Below are 25,632 nucleotides of genomic sequence, written 5' to 3' on the forward strand. Positions count from 1 at the left end.
GGCTGTCTTGAAGTTTGAGCAGTGTTTATTAGCCCTGTGTAAAATAGCCCACTCATCACAAGCGGGAGAAGATTCTAAACTCTTACTCTAAGACTAACCATCTCAGAGACAAAAGAACATATTTGTCAGTGTTGCTTACAGTCTGGTTTAGATGTGGAAGAAAAGTAAAGGTAAATGCAGATCATTGTATAATTAGTCGTGTTGTGTAATAGAAACGTGACTCATTGTCCACATAGAGAAAGACAGCCAGCACTCTAATGCTTCCAAAAATCGAAAACTCAAAAACTATGAAGACATCTCTTTACTATAATTTACTTCTTCTTCATTTAGATGTATTTTACATGAGAGCCAGACAGATGTCAGTCTAGTGTGGGGCATGTGTCACCCTCGACCATCCCTCCCTCTGGCCATGGCCTCAAATGTTGTAAATTCCTAACAATGCCTCTGCTGTACACACACAATTCATTCTCCATTGGTTAGGGGAATTAACTGTGACTCGCCAACAAGGGAATGTGTAGAGGGAGAGAGATGAGAATGACCCTAAACTATTGGCTCTATTTGTTATGTGGTCACTGAGCTTGTGGAGCAGAGATGGGTGGGTTTAGTGAAGAGGGTAGAGTTCCCTCATTTTCACTGATAGGGGTCTCAGACATATAGGGATTGACCAAAGAGTGGTGAGATCCCGTCAGCTTCAATTACAGCCCCTTGTAGTTTTCCCAGAGGTGCACTATAGTGCCTTTAAGGGGAAATCAATGAGGTGACAAATTGTTGTGGACAGCCACCTCTTTTATTTCTTGTGTTGTTGTACCCATGCCTGGATGGTAGACTAAGCATGTACGCGTGCCTTTATTTGTGTTTGTGCCTGTGTTTGTTTGGCAAGCATACATAAACATGCAGCCCCATTTATGATAATTGAATGCTCTGGTCCATTTGTGTTTTGGTGGTTTATTTTCTGCCTGTGGTTTTAATGGCTTGTTATCCGTCTAAACCTGTTTTTAAACGCTCTCTAATGAGTGTTCACATGCATCACCCACTGACACTCAGTTCTGCTTTGTTCTGTTTTCGTCTCATAATGCTGTTAAGGTTTTTCTCAAGGTTGTCAAGTCCCTGTCATATACTGGGATGTGAGATGGCTGATAAGTGCTGACTTGCTCAAGTGTATTAAGAAACATATGGAGTTGAATTATAATGGTGGGATGGGGGGTCTATACGAGGCTGCTGCAGGAATGCTCTCTGCTTGAATGGATGGAATCTGGGAGATTATTGGTCAGGAAGCTGGATAAATACTGGCATAGGAAAACAAAAGAGCCATGGAGCCTTGGAGATATAAGGTTAATATGTGTGTGCTCTGAATTTGATCAAGCTTATCTATGAGTTATTTATTCCTGTCTGTAGATGTTTCAAATCAGATATCATTGCACAGCATCAAAACAAAGGCAGTAAAGGATGTGGATGTGGAGAAGTGCACCCTTTCATTACTACGAAGACCAACATTATGTGATAACTTTACACATGAACATGCATGCACACAAACAGATACATATATATCAGTCAACATGGTGTAGCCTCATGTTTGTTGGTGGATAGATATTACACTCTCCACAGGCATTTTTTGGCATGTTTACTTGGATATAAGGATTACCTGATCAGAAATATATAGTCAAATCTGAAGGCGACCTCACATCTGTTCCATCTTCATGAATGCAATGTACTGTAGTGGTATAACCTGATAACATTACTTATTCATACACTAATTCTCACAAAAACAACACACACATGTCTAATAGCAGTAAGTAGTATTTATATAAACCACATAAAGGCATGTTAGTCATGGACATACGTATACTCCAACTTGACTAGTCAATAAGGTAAAGCACTCACATCATATTGTTTCATGCATGTGTGCCTATCAGTAGCTCTGTAAGCAGTGAGTATGCAGAGTGTGCAAACAGTATGAGTGTGTGTAAAGTGTAACAAGGTAAGATATAATGCACTGCCTGTGCCTAAGTACCTGTTTTTCACAGGAAAATGTATTTAGCAGATGGTTGTTGGAATTTCGCACACACCTTTCCGTTTCAGGTCTCCAATTTCGCTGTCTTTGTTACTAATCCAACATTTTGAGTCATTCTTTCTCATTTTCTGACAGCTTCCCAACAGGTACCCAAGAGGCCCAAGAGGTATTAATGCAACACATTTCTCTTTCTCTTGTCTCTGCAGGAAAAGAAGAGTATGTCGCAACCTTCAAAGGATCCGAGTTCTTCTGCTACGACTTGTCCTTGAACCCGATTCAAAGCAGCAGTGATGAAATCACATTGTCATTCAAAACCCTGCAGAGGAACGGACTGATGCTGCACACGGGCAAATCAGCTGATTACGTCAACCTGGCGCTGAAAAATGGGGCTGTCTCACTCGTCATTAATTTGGGGTCTGGAGCCTTTGAAGCTCTTGTGGAGCCAGTCAATGGGAAATTTAATGACAATGATTGGCATGATGTCAAAGTAACAAGGAATCTACGTCAGGTAACAGTACAGAGGGTGATGCGAAGACTCCGTAAACCAATTAAAACAAATGCACTTAAATCATTACCATCATACAATACATAATTTTTTTCCAGACATTGTAATTAAATTGCTAAATTGGATCATGGTGGTTTATGGTGGAGACTAAAACAGAACCACTAAGGAGCAGGGACATCTAGATCTGAATCAAGACCTCTATTAGGTTACAGTTTAAAGGGGAAAAGAAAGATGTTGTTTAACATTTAGACCTATTAAGGCTTTTAAAAAAAGATAATATGCTTTTAAAGCTAACGTACAGTGTGTTACTAGGATGTGCATACTTTCTCCAGTGTTTGAATGAAGGATGATGTCACTATTTAGAGGGTATTTTATTAGTTTCTATTGCATTTAGAAGCTTTTAAATCAACTAGAACACCTGACATACACTTGAGAGGTCTACTTCTTAGAAATACTAAGAAAAGACATATCTGCAAAGCATAACTAAATCCAGGGTTACACTTTGATGCTGTTAAATTAAAGTTCTGGCAAAGGGAGATCCCTCTAACAGGCTGTATACACTTTAATAGACTCTCATATATATCCTTGAAGACTCACCTCTATGTTAATAACTCCCAGGAGATAATTGGGACGGCACATAAATTTTAGGAATTGTAATCCCATAGTGCCGCTACACCATTTCTTAACACCATTTGAGACAGATAACCAATTATTATATTACAACTGATTTTTGCTAGGGGAGTATAATAAAATGTAGGCTGGGGTGTGGTTGCACACAGTTTTATTAGCAGACCATTTCTGTACATGTGAGAGGTTCAAGTCTGTTGGACCTACTATAAATTGACACTTACTCAGTGATTTTTAATGGTAACAACTAGCTCCCTGATGTCATTTGATGAAAGCTGCTACAGAAAATGTTGTAGGTTGAAATTTCACTTTGGTGTTAGCTAAAAGTTACCACAACAATGGCAGCATTTCAGCCTAAGCTTTGATGCACAGTATTCTGTATGCTGAGGTCATGATGGAACATGGAGAGTTTCTTCAGTACTCCAAGGTATTTTACAGGTATAGTTTCGAATTTAGGAACAGACGGAACACAATCACTGGACTAGATATCTGCATAATAGGTATGCTCCTGACCTGTGGCACTGATTCCTAGCTTTACATCTGAGTTCAATGACTGTGGACACCCTGTCCAGATTCCCTTCCAGGTACAGCACTTGTTTAACAGGACAGCAGGAACTCCTGACTGAAGATTGTAATCTGATAAAGTGCTGACTCAACTGGATGATGAGAAAACATTATCCACTTTGAGGTAAAACATTACCCACTCTGGGGATTAACCCCTGAATGTAGGTGGAAGAAATTGCTATTTGCAGACTACTCCAAACAAACAAAACTGAAGGATCTGCCTCTGTCAAGGAGGTGATGACATCTTGGATGAGAGTGGTGCCACATTCAGGGTCAGCATGTTTACATGTTGAACATACAGTAGGTCTTTCTGAGGCAACAATTCTACTTTACATAGCAAGAATATGGGTCTTGTTAGACAGTTTTGGTTTACTATGTTATATAGAATACCATATATTTTAAAAATCTATGTGATTTTAGAATCTATGATTTTAGATTGTGTTTAACCTCTTCATATGTTTACAATACTTTACAAGCACATCATTTAAACAGAAACTCTAGATTTGTTCCTGCTCATTTGGTGGGAAATGTTTATCTTCACCTCAGCACCAAAGCTGCTTCTTTTGCATAATCGGCAAATTGATTATTGGCAAACCTAATGATCTAGCCAGCTTGAACATCCACTGCATTCAAAGTGTGAAAGAAAACCAAGCATACTGAGTGCATGCTCTGCGGGGGAATCAAAGTTACCATCCTCCTCATTTTATGTCAGGGTCTTCTTTGCTTTGTCTCATTGCAGTAAAGTGATCCTAAAGTTCATCAATAAGACCAAACGGAGGTAAAGTATTGTATGAGCGCTGCAAAGTCAGATACACTGGATTGGTCTGGAGACTAAAACCAAGTACAAAATAAGGCAAACGCAAATACCAATAAACTAATAAAACTTTAACGCGGTCTTTCACTTGGGATTTTGCTAAAGAGGGTCAACTGATGTGCTTTAGGCATTCTTTCTTAAACCATTTGATGTCTGTCAGTCATAAACCTTTGTCAGGACTGGGGTAAGAAGGCTTTTTTTAATGCAACTCAGAGGTCTGGTCACATACAGAAAATGGTGCAAAAGCACCATGAAGAACTCAGGGAGTCACTGGTTGAGCTCTGGCACCTCTTATGGAGCATTCCTGTTATTTCCTCGGTCTGCTTTTTTCTTGTTAAACTTATTTTGCCCTTTTTTCTCTATGTTACTAACATGCTTCGGAAACTAACTAACATCATTCATGGAATGTGTCATTCTACTAACCAGTATGGTTTTTGCCGTTTAGCAATGTACTAACAGTATTGACCATCATATATTATTTGAGTAACAGTCGTTATTCTGTTCACAGTTTTTAATTTCCTTTCTCCCCCCTTTTCCACAAAGCACTCAGGCATTGGACACGCTATGGTAAACAAACTACATTGTTCGGTAGATATCATTCTAATTGTTTCTTAGTTTGGGTTTGCCGTGTGTTTCTTTTCTTTCTTTTTTTACTGTAGACGTCATTTACAAAAAAAGGGAAATTGCGGTTGGTACTCTTCTGCTTACTTTTCGAATCCGTTTTAATTTCTTAGTTCATTTATTGGTTTCACCCTCTTTATTTCACTTGTCTCCTGTCCAATTCTGTTTGATTCACCTTTTTAGGAGCATCATTTCGAGCCTTTTGCATCAAGCTGTGGTTAATATTGAGGACCCTCTCCTGTCTGGCTGGCCTGATGCTCTTTGGCTCAGCCAGTTGAATTCCCATTCACTTTGCATGGCATGAGCTTATGTGTCACAAATGTCACACTGCCCATTTGTCAAGATGGACGTGACAGTTGAGCTGTGTCATTTCTTTTCTGGTGCTTTCTTATTTCTCTTTGTGAAGTGTTCATAACTTTGCATGCATCTGATCTGACACTGTGGCGAGTGTCAAAAAACTGATAAACAAATTGGAAAACATTTTCTTTTTGTATGCTCATAAACAAAAAGAAAAGCCTAGTGCATGCATGCTGTTGTTTTCTCTAATACCCTCTGTCTTTGTCCTGTGCTGAAAGGTGATTGTGTTTTCATAGCATGTGCTCCCTCTCTAACCTAGTGGCACGTTCTGATTTCTTTTATAGAACTGCTGGACGTACTAATATGGAATAATAGTTAAACTAACCTAGATAACATTTTACTAACACCATTTTTGTGTCTGCTAAAGTACTTTTAAGTTGCACTAGGGGCAATACTAACACTGTAGTATGGGCAGTTTACTAACTCGAATACTAACTACCTAGAATAGCCATCCTTTGAAGGCTTAAGGTCTTGCTACTAATCAAACTGGACAAAATAATAATAAAAAACAAGAAAAAAGACAATAAAAAACAGACATGAAAATGGGTTTTGGAATAAGTAAATACAGGAAGTCATAGACAGCAGCAAAGAAAGACAATAACTTTGCAGTCTATAGGCTGTCTGAGTAGAGCATGTCCTTTCCCTGTGCTTTGTTGTCTAGGTAACAATATCCGTGGATGGGATTCTGACCACCACAGGTTATACACAAGAAGACTACACCATGCTAGGTTCTGACGACTTTTTCTATGTTGGAGGGAGTCCTAGCACAGCTGACCTGCCTGGATCTCCAGTCAGCAACAACTTCATGGGCTGCCTCAAGGAGGTAAACACCACTTCTGTGAGAACTCTGTGGCTGGTGGGTGTACAGATTATGACTGGCTTCACCCTCAAGTCTCCAAAACAGGCCGATCCACCCACACACTGACCTGTCTTATCCTTAGCACTATGCTTTAGTTTGTTTCTCCTCTTTTCCCTCACATAGCCTGACACAAACTTTTTCTGACACAAATTTTGCCCTCTCAGTATACATATAATGTTACACAAACACAAACACACACACACACATAACTGGTGCATCAGACTTCATACAATTCTGTCAGGTGCACTTCAAAGAGAAGCACTGATCCTGAGATCAGGGAGTTGAATTTTCATGAGCAGGCAGGCAACTGACACAGTTAACACCTCACTAGTGTTGGGAAATACGCTGTACCAGCCTGATATTATCTTAGAGCACCTATCTAATGACTAATCTTATTGCTGTTTGATGTCAGTAGTAAGTGTGTTTACACAAATGCAACTTCAAAGTGCTAGAAATGTGCAGTATGAGGCTTCTGGCAGACCCAGGTGCAGAGAGGTACATCAGGTTGACATATATGCTTTCAGATGATGTATTGACTAAAACATTGTGTATCCTAGAAGCTCATGGTGTAATGAGCCATCTGAATCTGGCTTATGACTTACAATGAATTATGTCATTTGTCACTCGCCCCTCTGGTCATGTATTAGTACTCAAGAAGCATGTTGTGTGTGATCCCTAGAGAGAGAGAGAGAGAGAGAAAGGCAAGCAATTTCTCCACCAGAAGGTCCATAAGTTATACCTTTCATTGTTTTTTTGTTTTTGCTGGTTAATGGGGATACTGACCCAAAGCGTTTGCTTCAGAAGCCACTGGGGATATACAAAGACATCTACCAGGTGGATCTCCAAAGTACTGCAAAATGATTCATTCATTTATCTTGTAATTTCAAAAGCTGTTTCCCCTTTTCCTCAGTGGCCTCCCTTCGTTTTTTTCTTTCTCTTTTTTGCAACTCGTCTTTCTTCTTTGGTGTCCCACATATTGTGTCTTACCTCAAGTGCAGGCGGTCAGCCTGAGTGGAACCTCTGAGAGAGGTCTGAGGCAGCTCAGTTTAATGAGCAGACAGGGTGTGGACCACATGTCTACACATCATGTACAGCTCATTAGAAGCCTGGATGTTAAGGGGACTGTTTCAGTTAACTACGTGTCTTTGGGGTGCTGCAGACGGGATGGAACACGGATGGAAGCAGTGCAGCCCGAGCATCATCATCCACACCACTGAGCTGCTGGCCTGCCCTAACTGTGGAGGCTGATCTCACTGTCCAAAGATCAATATATTGAACTGCTCAGAAACTTTTAAATATGGTGCAGAGCTGTGATAGTTCCCCAGAGATATGAGACAGACTGAATGTTCCCTCTTTTATTTGCTCATGGGATCATTTAATATTCCTTATATTGTCTTACCAGACAAATAGAGACGTCAATAACAACTAAAAAAGACTAAGCCCATATACTTCAAAATCCATAGTTGCTCTGTTTTAGTAGACTTTTAATTTATTTACTACACTGACAAGTGCAATGCATCATCTCCTCCAGCCTGTTGAATTAAACAGAGGTCAGCCTCTGAGAATATTGTGATAGCATATGAGCGGTGGTTTAACAGCATGTGTTGTGGGATCTGATTGATGGCATGTCCCCAAGTGGTTTGTTGCAGTATTTGTGTGCAGATTCTAGTCTGAGTTGCCACGCCTGCCTGATGGTTCTGATGGCAAAACAAACGGTGGTGCAGTAATAGCTCAGTTGTCACAGGCCTAGTTTGATGACAAATTAGTGCAGTGCTACCAACACAGCGCCAGTCGTAGCTCAGACCAAAAGCTTCTTTGACTCAGAAAGGTGCCCTTTGTCTTGACTATAAAGAATTGATTTAGGTTTATTGGCTGTATCTGTCGCACCTTTGTCTGCATGACTCAAGTCCAGCAGGCAGAGATATTATCATTTATTCTTTTTACTCCTTTTTTACATTCTTTGCAGATAGATGTGCAGATAAAGATGTGGAAATAAAAGCTTGGCATTATCTGTTTCCTGATTTCTTTCCAGCTAAATGCAGCCTGATACAGTCAGTCACAAAGCATTTACAAGAAGCTAAACCTGCGCTTACCTAATTCCGATGCACCGCTATGAACTCCATCTACCTGAACAGTTAGACGCAGCAGATCTGACTCAGTGATAAACATAATGCTCCATGCAAATGCAATCCCATCGGAGGTGTCCCCATTTTCAGGTGAATGCTCAGGATGACAGCAAATAAAAAACATGGCTAGTGTTTTCCACAGCTGTAACTCATTTCATTTGGCCCAATGGAAGCAATATAGATCCACCATTACACTCCTTTGTTATGCAAATACACATGCTGTAGCCATAATGGGGCTATCCATCACTTGATAACCTTATCTACCAATTACTACTACTAGAACAGTGTTGAAGGAATTATCGACTGTGCCTTTGGCCCTGGGGGGGTTGCTGTTTAATATTGGTTGCTCCTTTATCCTTCTGCTTGCTGCACCTTTGACATATTTGTTTTTTTTCCCATAAAGCTAGCGTGGCAGGCAGATTGGCACATCATACTTACCCGCATGCATTGTGTTTTTCTGGTAAAAATACAATGACCGGGCTGAATGAAAAACTTTAATTAACTTCTCATATGGAAATTAGAAGTAAATAAGACAGAGGATTACTTGCTATTACAGCTGCACTACAACAGAAGATACTCACACTTCATTATGGAGATTGGATAATGACAAGGTTATGGCTGTTGCCAATTACAGTAGCATTCCTGTTTGATTTTAACAGTGTGCCATTTAGTGCCACAAATTGTAGCTACTTTAGTCAGTCTGTGCAAAGTAATATGCAGATTGTAATTTGAACAGTTTTCTAAATCGTGTACTGCAGAGTGAAAGTTACAACATGTATATCTGAGCTCACAAACTCCTTTTTACCTTCGTCTAGATGGACACATCCATCATCTGCCCACTTTTATTCTAATCACAGACTCCAACTGGGACATCAATCAGCATTTTACACAACACCTGCAATCAAGGCACTAGTTTAGATTTAACACTCTAACACTCTAATCCCAACAGATATGATTTGTTTCTAATATTTATAACAATTGTTTTTGTACTCCAGGCTGTCTCTTACTGCAGTTGACAAATAACACAGCACACTAAGCACTTGTTGTGAAGGCTTCAGATGGAGAGCAATGAAAGCAGGGTGATGTGAGTGACATTTGGTGCCACGCAGACACAGCTTCTCACGCATAGGTGCAATGTGATGAGATGACCAATGGTTGAGGCATGAAAACCCAGATTATGACAGGGGGTGAAATGTCACACAGGCAGCTGTTGTGTAGTTCTAAGATTTACTGTTATTTTTACATTCTGCAAAGTATTCAATATGCTACAGTTGTGAGAATAATTTTCCTTCTCTAATCCCAATTCAGGTTGTGTACAAAAACAACGATGTGAGACTTGAGTTGTCAAGGCTGGCCAAGCAGGGTGACCCCAAGATGAAGATCCACGGAACTGTGGCCTTCAAATGTGAGAATGTGGCCACTTTAGACCCCATCACATTTGAGACACCCGAGTCTTTTATCGTCCTCAACAAGTGGAATGCAAAGAAGACGGGTTCCATTTCCTTTGATTTCCGCACCACAGAGCCAAATGGCCTCCTCCTTTTCAGCCATGGCAAGCCCAAGCAGCAGCCAAAGGACTCCAAGAATCCCCAGACTCTTAAGGTGGATTTCTTTGCTATTGAGATGCTGGATGGCCACCTGTACTTGTTGCTGGACATGGGCTCAGGAACCACAAAGACCAGGGCGGTCAATAAGAAAGTCAATGATGGCGAGTGGTACCACGTAGACTTCCAGCGAGATGGAAGATCAGGTAACAATATATAAGTGTGGATTTCTGTTGCTGCAGCTATGGTGGCCTTCAAACACAAATATAATTGACTAAATAGAAGCTAATCAGGAAAATATCTTCACCAGCTTGACAAAGCACATGTTTGGCTTCAGCATGCTAGCTTCCCAAGGCCACTGTAGACTTAAATGGCTCTGCTTTGCACCATCTGGGTAAATTATTAAACTGCAACAAAAGCACTACTGCAGGGTCAAGGGTATGTTTTTATGAAAGTAAATATCCATCCTAATGCAGGACAGACTGCACCACCTCTTCAACCTATTTTTCTCCATCATGCTGTAAACATTTCTTCAAATTTAATGTGAGAATGTTTCAATAGCGGTAACCCTTATGCAGATAGCGGTGATGATGTCATGCTTCCAGACACAAAATAACTTTTGCCCCCTTTCACAATGTGTCCTCAAACCCTGGGTTGAACTGCTCTGGTCCCTGTTGATTTGCTTATCTAAGCAGCAATTTGTTAGTGTGAGCTTAGAGCCAAGGCCCTGCAATGTCACACTGCAAATTAGATATACCCCTTGACCATGTTTTCCACTCCATCTCAAGAGGTGGAAATTAGATTAACTGTTTCATTACCCCCAAAGCAATCCTGGGTTGCAGTTCTAAATTGAGATACAGTGTTTAAAATGACAAAAAAAAATCACATGCTTTTCTCTACAATTCCACATTTAACTGAATTAATCATGTTTTATGTAAAATTAGACATATTCCGCTTCAGTGTTCTCGCTTGATGAGCCGCTGCTGAGTGGCTTTGATTAATCTAAAGAAAAAGAAGACTGTAGGTGACTTCTCAAATAACACAAATCTACAACATTTAGTTATGGTACACCTAACTATAAGAAATGCTGTCTTTCGAAATTAGATTGTGTTCATTATCTGTCTAGTAACCTCCTACTATCCACCCCCACACACTTACATACAGTGCACACACGCACACATCAACACATGCTCACAGAACCTCGAGCGCGCTCATCAAGCTCTTTCTACTCACTGTTCTCTCTGTCTACCCTGCCTAAGTTTCCATGGAAACAGGAGGTGGTCTCTCCCAGGACTGAGACAGTTACTGCACAGTGCTGTGCTGAGCTGTGCACTAATGACATTTCAGAATAACTTTTCTTCCTCTCCTCAAGTGTGAGGCATCAACACTCATGTACTGGAGTGTAAATGGGACATAAAAAGGTCTCTGCAATATGATGACTTCCCATTTGGGAAAAGTAACACAGAGGCAAGTTTTAAAATTACTGAGCAATTTTCAAATTTGCCAGTTCCAATTTTAGTTTAGCTAATCTTTAATTTAAGCCAATTATGCCATTCTCTGAAATCTAAAATCTTTTTAGATTTTATAAACTGAACAATGCACCATTGTTTACAGTGTGTAATGATGTGTACCCTGCACCTCAAATGGAAGCGTTGGAATTTTTGCATCTTCTTTGTACTGAATAGGCCTCATGTGATTTCCATTCCCCTAGGATACATGTAACGTTAATGGTGCATTAAATAGCACATTTGGCAAACAGGGCGATATAAAAACGTTCACAATAGCTTTTCTAAATGGAGACTTTTATATTTATTTCTACCATGAATAACTGACACTGTGATATTTGGATAAAATGTCAGCTGGGAGCTGAATGAACATAACACATTATGCAGGTTTAAAAGTCATGTGATGCTAAACTAAAAGATGTACCGCTAGCCACTCTCAGGCAGGCTGATAAACACTCTAGTGCCATTTCCTTACACCTTTTTAATATTTGATAGAATTAAGGTAAATTTAAAAACATAAAAAAAGAATGTACCAGTCCCCCGAGAGCATGAGTCACAACCATATGGTACTCTACACTTTTCATCTGTGTGTCAGATGTTTTATTAATACACACCACCAAGCACATCACTCATAACGAAAGTGCAACACAACAGCCAGACATAATTATCTGCCGCCCGGTCCTCCATGTGTAACAATTCCTGCAGCCGTGACAATGGCGGATAATCATCCTTGCCCTATTTAGTTTGCCCGTCTCTTCCTGCAGGAAGCAAGTCTGCAAATGGACCCTTGCTCTCAGAGAGCATCTTCTAACCTCAATGCATTAGAGACGCTAAGAGACACTCTGCTTTTAAGTGAGGGCTTCTGGGCTGGGAGTGCTGTGGGTCACTCATCAGAGACATTACACGGACATGGCTGTGTTGCAGCCTCACTTCCTGTTGGTGCACACACAAGCATGCACACGCATACAGTACACAAACAGAGGCATGCACACATACACACACACACATGTAGACACCCATCCTCATAGCCCACTCACAAGCTTCTCTCTCTACAGAGAATCCAATCACATAGAGAGATTTGGCCGTATCGCTCTAACTGGATTGTAGTAATCCCCTGTCTAACATGTTTTGGGGATGTGTGAGTGGGGTTAGGGGACATCATGCCAAGTTGAGCCTGGCTGCTGATGCAGAAAGTATGAGAGAGATCTGAGCTGTCATTTGGACCCCTGCCTTCAGGTTTGATGATGGAGTACCACTTACAGGTCAGACTATAGAGGAAAAAGGGAGACTCAGGAATGTGGTCTGAGTGTTGTAAAGTTAGCAGAAGTGCTGATCTTCACCATCTTTGTGATTGTGATCAACCCTTCTACATTTTGTACATTATTTCCTGCTGTGTTCCTTCATCTACTGTTTTGTTATCTGTCATCGTACCCCTCCCTCATTGTCGTTTCAGACATCTTTATCTCCATGTTCTCATCTTGTTCGGTATCTCCTCCTCTTTTATGCTTCACAGAGACACAGCCACGTCCCCTTTTGGCTATGAATAATGTTCCAAACATAGGCAGTCCTGCAGTGTGTGTGTGTGTGTGTGTGTTGTTTCCCATGCTGCAAGCATGGTGATGGTACATGTCCCCATGGGATTGTATATTTCCTTCTGACTTAACATAGCTTGACTGTGTTTACACACTTCCTTACAGGACTTTGACAAGTGAGTGGAGCACTCTTAGCTGATGCCTGAGAGATGCTGACATCTTCTCTTGTGTCCCACTTGCATCAATTTAGACAGACGTGCTTACTGTAGACTTACGGTTTACTGTTTTATGACTGTAATAATATTTAAGTATAGATACTGCAGGATTTAAAGAGGCCATTAGCTTGATGATGACTCCAGTATTTACTTTGTGAATGTATTATTCACAGAATAATGCCACAAACACTTCCTACTACTGCCTGTCATAGGGTGGGACCTGTGAAAAAATTGGATGCTTCTCTCACGCTGACCACACTGATGTTCATTCTTCAGCTGGACACCTGCTCTACTCTGAGAAAAGTTTTCTCGCTAATGAGTTTGATGTAGTGAGCTCGTTAGCTATAACCTGAAGGGAGCTGTTCTGGCTGCGTGACGGGTGGCCCATGCCAAGTGTGCAAAGCTTGGAAGTCTCAACAGCTGTGGCTGGAGAGAGCAGGGGCAGTGGGTGGCGGCAAGAAAGTACCGGAACAGATGCCTAGGGCCAGGACCCAGAGAAAAGAGCTGGAACATGTTAGTGGGACCAGGTTAATCATTGTGCACTAGGTCCTTAGCTGTCTCTCTCAAGCACGTTTGCAAGAACGCCGACTCACCTTGGCTGTAAAGAACATATAGCAGAGATTATTATTCGCATATGGAGGAAATTCTGCATTTGTTTTTCCTTCCGTGGCAAAATTTCTTTGATTTTAAAAGATCACAATGCAGATATTTATTATATGTATAATTAATTGTGATATGTACATTCATGCATACTAATGGAAGCTGCAATGCCCCATTTGATGTTTAATGTGTCTCTAAAACGTGTCAGGCAGCCCTGTTGGAAATCCATGTGTGGCTTAGGGCTTGTTTTTCCAACATAAACACTTTCACTTGAAAAGTAACTTAAAAGCTACACTCCTCTCCCACATACAAGCAGTTAGGACTCTGCCATTTAGCCCGGGGCAATCAGCTAATAGCTCCTTCATATCTGTCATGGCATGCATCTGCCACTCAAAATGTAAATTATGACTTTATGGCAATTTTATTTTTGAGCATCCTCACCCTGCTATTTTGCTGCCACTCTCCCCAGGCAGCGGCCTGTGCGACTCCTCCGCAGCACAGTGTATAGATTACTGGACGAGGATGCGGGCAGTGAAGGCAGCCGCCATTAATTAAAGTCCACAATGGCTCCTGCACTGAGAGTAACAGATCCATATACAAATTAATTACCCAGTCTGAGTTCAACAGTAAGGCCTTCCTTTTCCACAACTTTACAGTCCAGTCATGTCCGCTGTTGTTTACCGTGCTCAAGATCGAGAATTAAACCTGAATGAGAGTGATAAATCATGGTGGGGGAAACACACAAACTCTCACTGCAGGTTTATGTGTCGCAGAGGCAAACGGAAGGAAAGACAGGGTGGTAGAAAAAACAGAGCAGTTCTTTAATCAAGTTCAAATAGAACATAGATATAGATGGCTACTGTGTTTATTTATTTATCATTATTTTATTTTTTGTGGTGGCTAAAATGATAGGATAAGGGGGCAATACTTTCGTTTTTATGATCACTGCTTTAGAGATAAAAGAGATTTATTATGGGAAATCCAAGGAAAATGGAGAGGATACTCTTAGGGATCCTAGATTAGGCTACTAATAGACTAGCTGCCCTGTGATTAATGTGTCTTATCAACACTCATCAGTCATTCTAAATGAAGAAAATCCTGACCCTGTCCAGATGGATAACACTAATTAGGGTAATTTCTTCATCAAACCCTTTAAAATCACATGTTTGTGTTTCTGCAAGCAATACACAGCTGTCAATATGTCCATAAACCCAAAGTAGGTCAGAAAAAAAAGCGCTAACATTTTTTTTCCAACTGTGTCTCATTTTTCAGGCACCATATCTATCAATACCCTCCGTACTGCCTACACAGCCCCTGGAGAAAGTGAGATCCTGGACTTGGATGACAATCTCTACCTCGGGGGTCTGCCAGAGAACAAAATGGGACTGGTGTTCCCTACTGAGGTGTGGACAGCACTGCTCAACTATGGCTACGTGGGTTGCATTCGAGATTTATTTATTGATGGTCAGAGTAAGGATGTCCGACGGCTGGCTGAGGTCCAGAAGGCTGCAGGGGTCAAGCCCTCCTGCTCTAAAGAACCTCCCAAACAGTGCTTAAGCAACCCCTGCCAAAACAACGGGATCTGTAGAGAGGGCTGGAACCGCTACGTGTGTGACTGCTCTGGGACCGGATACCTGGGACGCTCCTGTGAAAGAGGTAGAGCTTGTTTTTCTCTTACTTTGTTGGGAAGCTCACATTAGTCTGGTAGACACAGTCTGTGTCAGTGTGTGAAATGTTGACGGTGTTGTACAGTGACACTCTGATTTCTCACTATGCATGGTATCATTAAAGTGTGAATATACCTGACATCAAAGAAAAGCCGAAAAAGGATAGTTTTAATTACATCCACTACAGTAGAGTATTCTTTGTCTGAAAGGGACTGCTTTAAAGTTCAGGTTGAACAGCATCATCAGAAAGAAAGCCTGCAGGTGGTCTTTTTATCTTGGCTGATGGTTGAACATCAACAGCTCTCAAACAGCACGTTGAAAGTAATATAAGGGGGAAAAAAAAGTCTGCATGTGAAGCCACAGCAGAATGAGCCTGGATACGAAGGGCTGATGTTCGACTACGTTGAGTGGCAGGTGACTGATGCACCACTGAGACGCTGCTGGTCACGTCCACCATGCACACTAGCCTGTAAATTGGCTGTCTTCTGCTAACCATTTGCCTCATCAAACCACTCGCTCATGACCAGACCTGGTGCAGAATACTTATCCGTCTCTCCTCCAGAGAAGAGAAATAGAAGAAGTGAGTGTCACACTGAGAAATGTTAGAGCTATATGGCTAAGCTGGAGCACATGTACCGCTGACTCCGAAGGAACTCATTATGTAGAAAGAAGAGATTTTTATTGATGCTCATGTTAAGACACCAGCCACACGGAGAGAGTTATGCAGCTAATTATTACATCCTATTTTTGTTCCTTTTCCCTGCTTTCATTGCCTGAAATGCAAAAAAAATCACATTATTGTTGCATGGCATTGATTCACACTCAGCATGCTAACATTGACCTACAATGCTGTGTAAAGCCTCAGCTGCACTCACACAACTGTGTATCTGTTTGAAGGCGAAGTTAGCTAGCATGATGACTAAAAACAAGCGAGAAAAAAATGTCGAATGTCACCATGTCTTTTTTTTTTTGGTATGGCACACACCTAATTTGTAGACACTATGTGTTATATAAATATATGATGCAAAGGGCTGAGGACCAGCTAAAGGGGGCATTATCAATCCACTTGACAAGAGCTGATTTAAACACAGCAGCTTTCCTCATTAGTTTTCTGTCTCCATCTATGAGAGCTGTGGCTGCTTTTTGTCTGAGTACACGACACAAGGGAGCCAGTGAAACACAAGCACTGTGTCATTGCTGCATCTTATTGGTTCGTTTGTTGTGACCTTTGTGATGCACCAGCCTCGGGTTAGACTGATTATTTAAACAGCATTTTTATGATGTCTCAAGTATCATCGAGAGTCAAATCCACATACTTGCTGTTACTGTGATCACCATGTATTTCTTCACAGACCTTAGATAAGCTGACCTACAAAATCCATGGCAAATCCTTCAGTATTTTGTTGTTACCATGTGAGTAATCTCACTAAGTGGAAGGAGTGAAAATGAATTTTCTATGCTGATTTAATAAGGGAGATTTATATGTATGTGTTTGAGTGACGGCGGAGCTCAGCATGATCCTGCCTGTCTGCATGTTCAGCTTGAGCTTGCTGGCCTTTTAGACTAGAGGATTGCCCTTTGACTTCTTTGATTGAAAGCTAGCTCGATTAAGACAACAACCAGCTGTGTGTGGAATCCAAATCCTCCACTTGCTAATATGGTCAGCTCTCAGGCAATTATTCTAAATATTTGAATTTCATGGTCATTTACATAATCAGATAAAGTTAATAAATCTGTCGGATGTATAGTTCTTATGCTAAAAAGAACTGAAATATTACCTTTGTATTAGACGTCCATTAAATGGTGAATTTAGTCATACATGAGTGGCATCATAAAATGTTTTTAAATGTGTTTACATCAGCCAACAAAGGTATTTTTATCCTTACATACATTATATAACTACAGGCTGTCGTCTTCCTGCAATATGTAAAGTCTTCATCGTGAAAATCTTAACAGCGCAAAAGCAGCAAATGAGTGAAAACACTTAACATATGCATAATCAAGGCAAATGTCAAAAAGAGCCCGAGCATGTGACACTGTTATCACAGCGTGATACATCTGCGCAGGGACAACAGCAGGAACAGGTTCTCTCATCTGAAAAAAATCAACTCCAGTTGAGATGTATCACATCCCACGCAGCTACATGTGTCATCTCTACGTGTGCCTCTGCTGTTCTGCAATGCTTTCACCTCAAGAAAAAGGGAAACATGCTAAACATCCCGATCCTAAACATCCTGTGTAACCGAGATGTTCACAAAATGACTGAATGAAGATAGAAACCTGCTGAGTCAAATGGCAACAAAACGATCCAGGGCACATGCTCTGTGTTTTTTTTATCGTAACAGTTTGGCTGTGTTAATTGTTATGACAGGTGACAGCCACCGGGAGAAAATGAATGTTTAGCTTGAAAGGAAAAATAAATAATGCAAAAAAAAAGACAGTAAATTTCCATCTCTGATGATCAGTTGGGCTGGTCTCTGTGCTGCTCTGATTTTCCACATGTGCAGTTCCATTCTAGCTAATGAGTTGACAGGAATTAGGGCATAGTACATGAGGGAGGTGGAGTGGGCAAGGGATACAGATCATTCCTCTTCAGGAAGATAATTACTTATCCAGAGAGTGTTCTTTGATTCTAAAATCCACTCTAAAAACAAAAGCAGAAAACATGCAGCTGCGTCTGAAACTGCTTCACATTGAGCAGAGATTTCCGCCACTATGACCCCCGCTGCGACTCTAGTGTCTTCTTGTGTCTCGACTCGTCTGTCCGACTCTTGTTTTCTGGCTGCTTCTGCTCTTGTGTATAAGACTGGCATTAGCGAGAGTGTGAGTGGGAGCAGTGGTACGGAGGATGGGCTCTGGCGTGCTGCCAGCTGTTTTGATGGCTCCAGATTGCTTCTGCACTGGTAGGATGAAGCAGGCACCAGCAGGCCGAGGAGCTGTCAAAAGAATTACCCCAGCTCTCACTTATCCATGCATGGTGTACCACCCGGTGGCAAAATACAGCTACTGCATATGGCAGAGGAGGAGGACAACAAGGAGGGGAAGGAACAGGAGGTGGAGCTTCGGAGGAGAACCATGGAGCTATTCGCCCTATTTTGAGGCATTTTAATTAAGCAGACAAAGCAATTTCCCCCCTTGCATCCCAAATGTCTTCCCCTTCATTGTTCCTCCAGTTGCTAATTAGCCCAAATATTAGTCCTGCAGTGTGAGGCTAAAGCAGCCTCCCAGATGGTGCAGTAGGTGCTTTGGAGCACATGCACACATTCTCTAATGAGACATGACAAGCTGGATTCCAACGCTGACAGCATCTGCGTTACATCAGACGGACAAGATCTGTGCATGGACATTTACATACACGTACCTGCGATGCAGATGATCAATACACAGATCGATACACAAGTATGCTTAACCAGTCAGAGATATATACAACATGCTGATGTGCACGTGTAAGCTGAAGCTGTACAGTGCTTTTACCTGCTTGGGAGTCATTTGAGTAGTTTGGAATGACATTGCTAGTATCTAGTGCACAATAGAATACATAAAATCAAAGTGTAAATTAGGTTCTATGAGCACATTTGTTGCCTTTTAGAGCATAAAGCCATTCGCCATTGGTCCGAAGCAAAAGCCAAGAGGTGCAGAATGTTATTGCATAATTGTGAAATGCCCTAAAAGGGGAATGTGGAAGAGTTTTAGCATTAAAACACGTTTTAGCCATGCCTTTTGACAGCACACTGTGTTAGTCACCATTCACCACACTTGAACATAGTCACAAATTAGAGAGAACTGGTTGTCCCATGCCCTGAAGCCATGCACACAGATGCATAGAAAATTGGTTGAAAAACATGGAAAATGACTGTAAGTGTGCTGGAGGGGGTTGATTTTCTGGGGATATGTAGTAGTAAACACATGCTGTGGAACAACGGTCGGGCTCTGGAATGAAATAAATAAACACATTTGTTTAAGCATGCAAGATAATGTTCGATTAATCTAACAATCTCTGTCAAGGTCTGTAGGGCTTTTTGATGTGCCTGATAATAGCAGCAAAACCCAAAGTCTGAAGATCAACCATTAAACTAAATGGTAATTGTCATGTAATATCTTCAATGGGCTGAAACATCTAATGCATGCATACTAAATCTTTACTATCTTGGCTGTTGCGTGCATTTGCTGATAGTACGAGCTGAAGTTGCACATTCCGCCACTCTGAACTGATCTATTTCTATCTTTGCTCTCATTTCGTAGCTCCAATAAAGTTGCCGTATGGTCACAGAGCAGCAGATGTGAAGTTGGCCCATGATGCAGCCACCTCTTTTCTGTATAGAGAGAAAGTAGTTTTCCCTGTCTCTAGAAATCCACTCAGCCAGCTTGGCAGGCTGTTGTCACACTTTTAATAGCCAGCGAGTCCATCTCTTGGATTGTGTACACTAAGATTCTCAAAGAAGGCTGCAGTGAAGAAGACATGAGCTGCCTTGAATTATTTATGATATCTCTAAGCCATTTCTTCCTGTTTATTATGGATGTTGAACATACATTTTCCACAAGTCTTTGGCAGTTGTTTTCCAGCAAGTTCTGAACTGGGCTGAGCCTGCTGCCCTGATACTGTGGGACATCGCAATCCTATATGACATGCGGCTGACAGCTCTCCCTTCCTGCAGAGCCTGTTCTCCTTGAGGGAGATTTCAGGGAGGACTGTGTGCCTGTCCGCCATTACCTACCCTCCCTTCTTGTTAGTAGCACAGCTTTATTTGTCTGTGAAAGTGCCCCCACCCTCCTCAAATCATGCCTTATTTTCTTGTGAAAGTCAGAAAACAATGTTGCATTGTGGTTTACAAGACAGAAAATGAATGTGTGGTTTAGTTTGTTATGCTCCATCTCCCCTCTGACAGCCTCCTGTTGGGCTGGCACAGACAGAAGCACCAGCTTCAGTCCTCTCAATTTATTTTAATATTAAACATGGGAATGGCATTAAAAATGACTGGGCGTCCGGGATTGGATTTTTGACAGGTACTCACTTTGCATTAGGTAATGATTCTCTCACGTCATTCTCCATATTTTCATATATTCTGATGCATTCTTATTTATTTACACCACCCCTTATATGACTCTTAGCAAAGATGCAATATTTTCTCAGTAGTTTCTCTATGTGACAAGAAAGGTTTTAAGAGTATGATGTAAAAGTACATCATATATTACCGGATATAGACCTTTATAAAAGTGTACTATTGACTGAACTATAATCATATACAGTTGGCAATTAACAAAGCAGTGCTGGTATAATTTTATAAAAACAGATAAACAAATACTCATTATAAGTGCATGTGTTTGATGTTTTCCTCTTTTTGTGTTTCCATTTTTAGCCTGACCATCATTGCAAGTATAAAAGATCTTATTTCAGACTGAGGCACTTTAAAGGGTGTTAATGCTGTGGCAGAAATCAGCACTCAGATCTGTCACTCATACACCATTCTCATGTCTCACTTTATGAGCAAAAACATACACCTGCGCAACAGAATGCTATTGTTTGTATTAGCATACACAGAATGAAGCATAGTCACATATCTTCTAGAGTAGACGTCAGATGCTCGCTGTTGCAGCTATTTGCTCTAGCTGGGTTTACTCTTGGTTCTAGCTCATATAACAGCGACCAACATTTTTCAGGCATTAGGAGCTTGAACAGTTGCTCCATTTTTCCTGCCGTCTGCTAACAGTTTCCAAATGCAGCTCTTTGCTTCGGCTGCCTGGCAGGAAGCAGACAGTTTAGCAGTGAGACCTCGTTTGTCACACACCCCTGTCATCTGCAGCGTACCCCAGGAGGGCGTGGAGAAATTGGATTTGGGTGAGGAATGTGACGGAGTCATCCCAGGGGATGGATGTGACATTGGGTCTGTGTTACGCGGAAGTGGTGATGAGGTGATGTGTGTACACTGGTACCCTATCACCCCCACCACTCTCCCATCTCCCGTCCCTCCAACTAGCTTTCTATCTGTCTCAGCACTGGAGCTGCAGTAATGGCTTTGTTATTAGGTTATGGTTTAGTTACACTAGCGGAAATGTTGTTACAACCTCCTGCCAGTGTTAAACAATCTCCCCAGCATTTCTCCACACGGGTGCTTAATGCTTTGAGTAAATGCAGTCACCCTGAGCAGAAGCTCAATATTCAAGGTCCAGAGACTATTACAATCCTGTCACATTTTTTTTCCTCAGTCAATACCAATTTGTCCTTTTGTAGTTTGCCACTGTTATATTGCACATATCAAAATTGTAGGTGCAATGTTGGCACGTGCTCTGTAGAACATTAACTCTATTAGTTTTCTATTTTTCTTTTCTATCATGATGCATTTAATGCCTTTTCATCCTTAATGCCATAGATACAGGACGGGGTCCTGTTTTCACTGATGAAGTCCACCACACACAAATAAGACAAGACTCAGACTATTGGTATCTAAAAAGACTCACTGTCTCAGTAGCAGTAGCCCTCTCTGAAGCTTCTGTCTTAGAAAAACTTACATCCAGTCACAAGTGTGCTTTTTTCATCAAGATCGAAAGTCTCAACACTAAATTTTACCCACAAACTGGACATCATTTTAAGTTGAGCTGACAGCTCCGGTCATTGGTTTACCATAAAACTGCTGCAATTCATTCCACCCAATCAACTCATCTTATTTTTTCTCTCTGCAGAGGCGACTATTCTCAGCTACGATGGCAGCAAGTTTATGAAGGTGCAGCTACCAGTAGTGATGCACACAGAGGCCGAGGACGTGTCCCTGCGCTTCCGATCCCAGCGAGCCTATGGCATCCTAATAGCCACCACGTCTCGAGACTCCACTGACAATCTGCGTCTCGAGTTGGAAAGCAGCCGTGTCCGCCTGACTGTCAATTTAGGTAACACCTCAGATGTACATAGACTACAGCGGAAAAGTCAGATAACACTTTCAAATGCACATATACACCCTCTCTCTCTCTCACTCTCTCTCGCTCTCTCCCACTCTCCTACACACACACAGGCACCAATTACTCATTACATATATTGAATAGACAGAGATGGTGTAAAGACTTTCAATGAGAAGAGTCTGCGGCTCTCTGCTCACTGCCAGTTGAGCACACAGCTACCATTGCCCAGCAGGGAATGCTTGCTGCCCACTCCATCAACTAACTCCGATCAACAGCTATAGATCTGCAATGCTCTGAAAGGACACACACTCCTCTCCTACTGCTGCTTCACTTACAGGAAGCTAATAATTCATATGAAGTTAGAGCATGTTTATAATACAGAAATCCATCTGCTGCTACCTATTAATGATACAATGCAGCACTCAGTTGTAAGTTATGGACAATCAGTGCCCTGTACATATGATAATTTAATGCAATTCCTATGCACTTTAATCATAGTAGGAGGAATGCATGATTGCACATAAGCCAGCAACAGTGTCTTAAATGAGCACAGGGAAAGACATATCCCTCTCGCCTACAGCAAAAAAAGCAGGAAATTGAGGACAAAATGAAAGACACACAGGCGTTCTGTTGTGTGTGTGTCTGTGCTTATTTGCTCAGGAAAGGATCCAATGATGTCTGTGAAAAGTTTGATATCTCTCAAACAGAGCAATGCTGCGCAAATGATAGCCGTCTATTTCTCCTTTCCACTGGCTAAACAGAAATGGGCTCCCTAAGCGGAGCCGTTTAGCCGTGCATGCAAAGTAGACAGTCTGTCAACGACCATAGAAGACCACAGCGCCACACACTGACAGGGCTGACAAGTCACATCACTGCGACTACAAAAAGATCGAAAGAAAAGGCCACCATTTTGTGTTTACTTTTGAAATTATCTTTGACACATTTTAGAGTTTTTGTTTGTCCCAGGCCATCAGTCTCTGAAGCCTGTCTTACTTATGCCTGATTCAAAACAAAAAGCAAAAAAACAAAAAAGCAGAGCATTCCCTGTACGGGTAGGCTAGTGTTGGTCTCTGGCTGTTTGCGACCACTTTTCTGCTGTGGTTGACAACACATGACAAGCAGGGCCAAATGGGAAGGAGGGGAGGGAGTTCAATCTGGGTCACCTTTCTCAGAGCCAGAGACAAGCTCAGCCTCAGGAAACAGAGAGGTAAAGGGACATACAGAACGCTGAAAGAGCTTAAGGTTGATATTTAGTACAATAAAGCAGATAAAGTTGTTGGAGTGGAGTCAAGATGATCTTTGGTGCTTACAAAGAAAGAACTGCTTCATGTAAAATTAGTAACATCACTGGTAGCGACACATTTTTACCTACTTCTACAGTGGAGTGGAGAATATGAGATTTTTTACTGATGCAATAAGGTTAAACAAATATGACCGCCTGCTCATATTGTAGCAGTAAGTATAATATAAAAATGTCTAAGCTGTTATGTTTTTTTTATTTATAGTAGAGTAAGAAACAGAATAACTAGCAGCGTATGTAAACAGAAGCATAATATAAAATAATACATTCTACTCCATAAGCACATTTTTATCACTGTAGGAGGAATACTACTACATTTGTCAGTGCACATCACTTTGTGGTTCGTTGTAAAGCTATTACATTATTAAATGTAACAAAGGTGGCAGAGCACCATGTTAAACTAATCTTTTATGGCCACATAGTAGATGTATTTGGAGAAATGGAGGGGTGGGGGAGGAGTTGGGATTCTTTCCATTTGGCCCTGTCTGACCCTGACCAAAATCTGATGCTCTCATTATGAACATCTTCAATACAGGAATCCTCCAGCACTGTGTAAAAATAATAGCCCCTTTAAAAAAAACAAAGCAGTGTGAATAATGACATATAACAAAACCTGAGCTTATCTGATTCTACTTTTCTGTACCATGTATTACACTGTGCTCCTCTGGCATGTCTACACTGCAGAGCTTTTACCAGCTCGCTAGCCTGCAGCTCGGGGGCCATTGGGTGAGAGCATCAGAGGACGGACAGTGTCCGTGTGTGTGTCCCCAGAGGGGTGGACTGTATGCTTTAATGATGTCTGCAGCTGTAACGTTGAAAGATGAATTTATCTCTCATCTATTCTTCCCCATCTAGATTGTATCAGGATTAACTGTACCTCCAGTAAGTCACTGTTCACCTTTCTTCTTCTCTGAAACTCTTTTTTTTTCAGTACCTAGAAATGTTTCATAGCGATGTTGCTCATTATTTTTGTCTCATTATGATGTTATATGACCCTCAAAGTACAAAAAAACAGGAATTTAATTAGTGTTTAATTAGTATCTGACTTGCCCCTTGCAATGACATTGATACTGTGTGTCATCAAACCAAAAATTCGAAGAGCTATGAGGGCATATAAGGAATTCTTGGCAGTGTCCAGGAGAGTAATGACAAGAGTGGCAGGAATGGAGGGAAGCATAAATTAATGACAAACCCCAAATATGGCAGTGAGCTGTGATTCTGAGTTGTTTTTAATTAATGAAGCTTTTCTGCTCGTGGACGTGCAGGTATTTTAGACATGCATGATTTCTCCGTCTACCCCCTTTTTCTCTCTTTTTTTTTTGTTTCCTTTCTTCTTCAGTATTTCACGCCAGTTGTAAATTGATGAGGCCATTCAAAGCACAGAGGAAATACAGAGTGTGATTTTATTATTCTCATTAACCTGCCTCACAGAGCAGAAAGAATGGGATGAAAAGGGAGCGACAGAAAATAGATCTTGTTGTGGAATTGGCGGTGGATATATGTGTGTGTTTGTGTATGTGTGTGAACAAAGAGGTTACATTGCAATATTTTGGGAGGTAAATATCCTTGACATTTATTATTCAGGAACAGTGATGAATTAATAATTACTTCTCTGGAGTCATAATACATGAGCCCCCTTTTTCCCCCCTGTTTAATGATTCTGAAGTGACAGTCCTGGGATCAGTAAATACCAACAGAAATTAGACAGTTTAAGCTCTGTCATAATGAGCCAGACTGGGTCACATGCTGTATATGAGGACAAAGTGTTCCCTGAAAAGTGTTAGATCTCTTTTTGTGTAAAATGTTACAGTTAGCTGAAGGTCATCGCCTGATGAGAAGTGTAGACTTACACAACAAAACGCCCCCACACAGAATCACATGACGTGACCTCTAG

At 41.2% G+C, this 25,632-nt stretch overlaps 1 protein-coding gene across 2 annotated transcripts in view; it reads left to right on the forward strand.

Moving 5' to 3' along the window:
- LOC114447828 (neurexin-1a-like) overlaps nt 1–25,632 on the forward strand; it is a 212,632-nt gene that overhangs the window by 67,333 nt on the left and 119,667 nt on the right. The window contains exons 7-13 of one of the 2 annotated variants that reach the window (XM_028424324.1): nt 2,218–2,519; nt 5,065–5,088; nt 6,161–6,322; nt 9,793–10,234; nt 15,153–15,536; nt 22,226–22,429; nt 24,594–24,620. In XM_028424324.1, the coding sequence (XP_028280125.1) occupies nt 2,218–2,519; nt 5,065–5,088; nt 6,161–6,322; nt 9,793–10,234; nt 15,153–15,536; nt 22,226–22,429; nt 24,594–24,620 (1,545 nt within the window). Of the gene's footprint in view, nt 1–2,217; nt 2,520–5,064; nt 5,089–6,160; nt 6,323–9,792; nt 10,235–15,152; nt 15,537–22,225; nt 22,430–24,593; nt 24,621–25,632 lie in introns of those variants that run through there. The other variant, XM_028424325.1, reaches the window with a different exon arrangement.

This window comes from Parambassis ranga, chromosome 15 (assembly GCF_900634625.1).
Source record: "Parambassis ranga chromosome 15, fParRan2.1, whole genome shotgun sequence".
In the NCBI taxonomy this organism is placed as follows: Eukaryota; Metazoa; Chordata; class Actinopteri; family Ambassidae; genus Parambassis; species Parambassis ranga.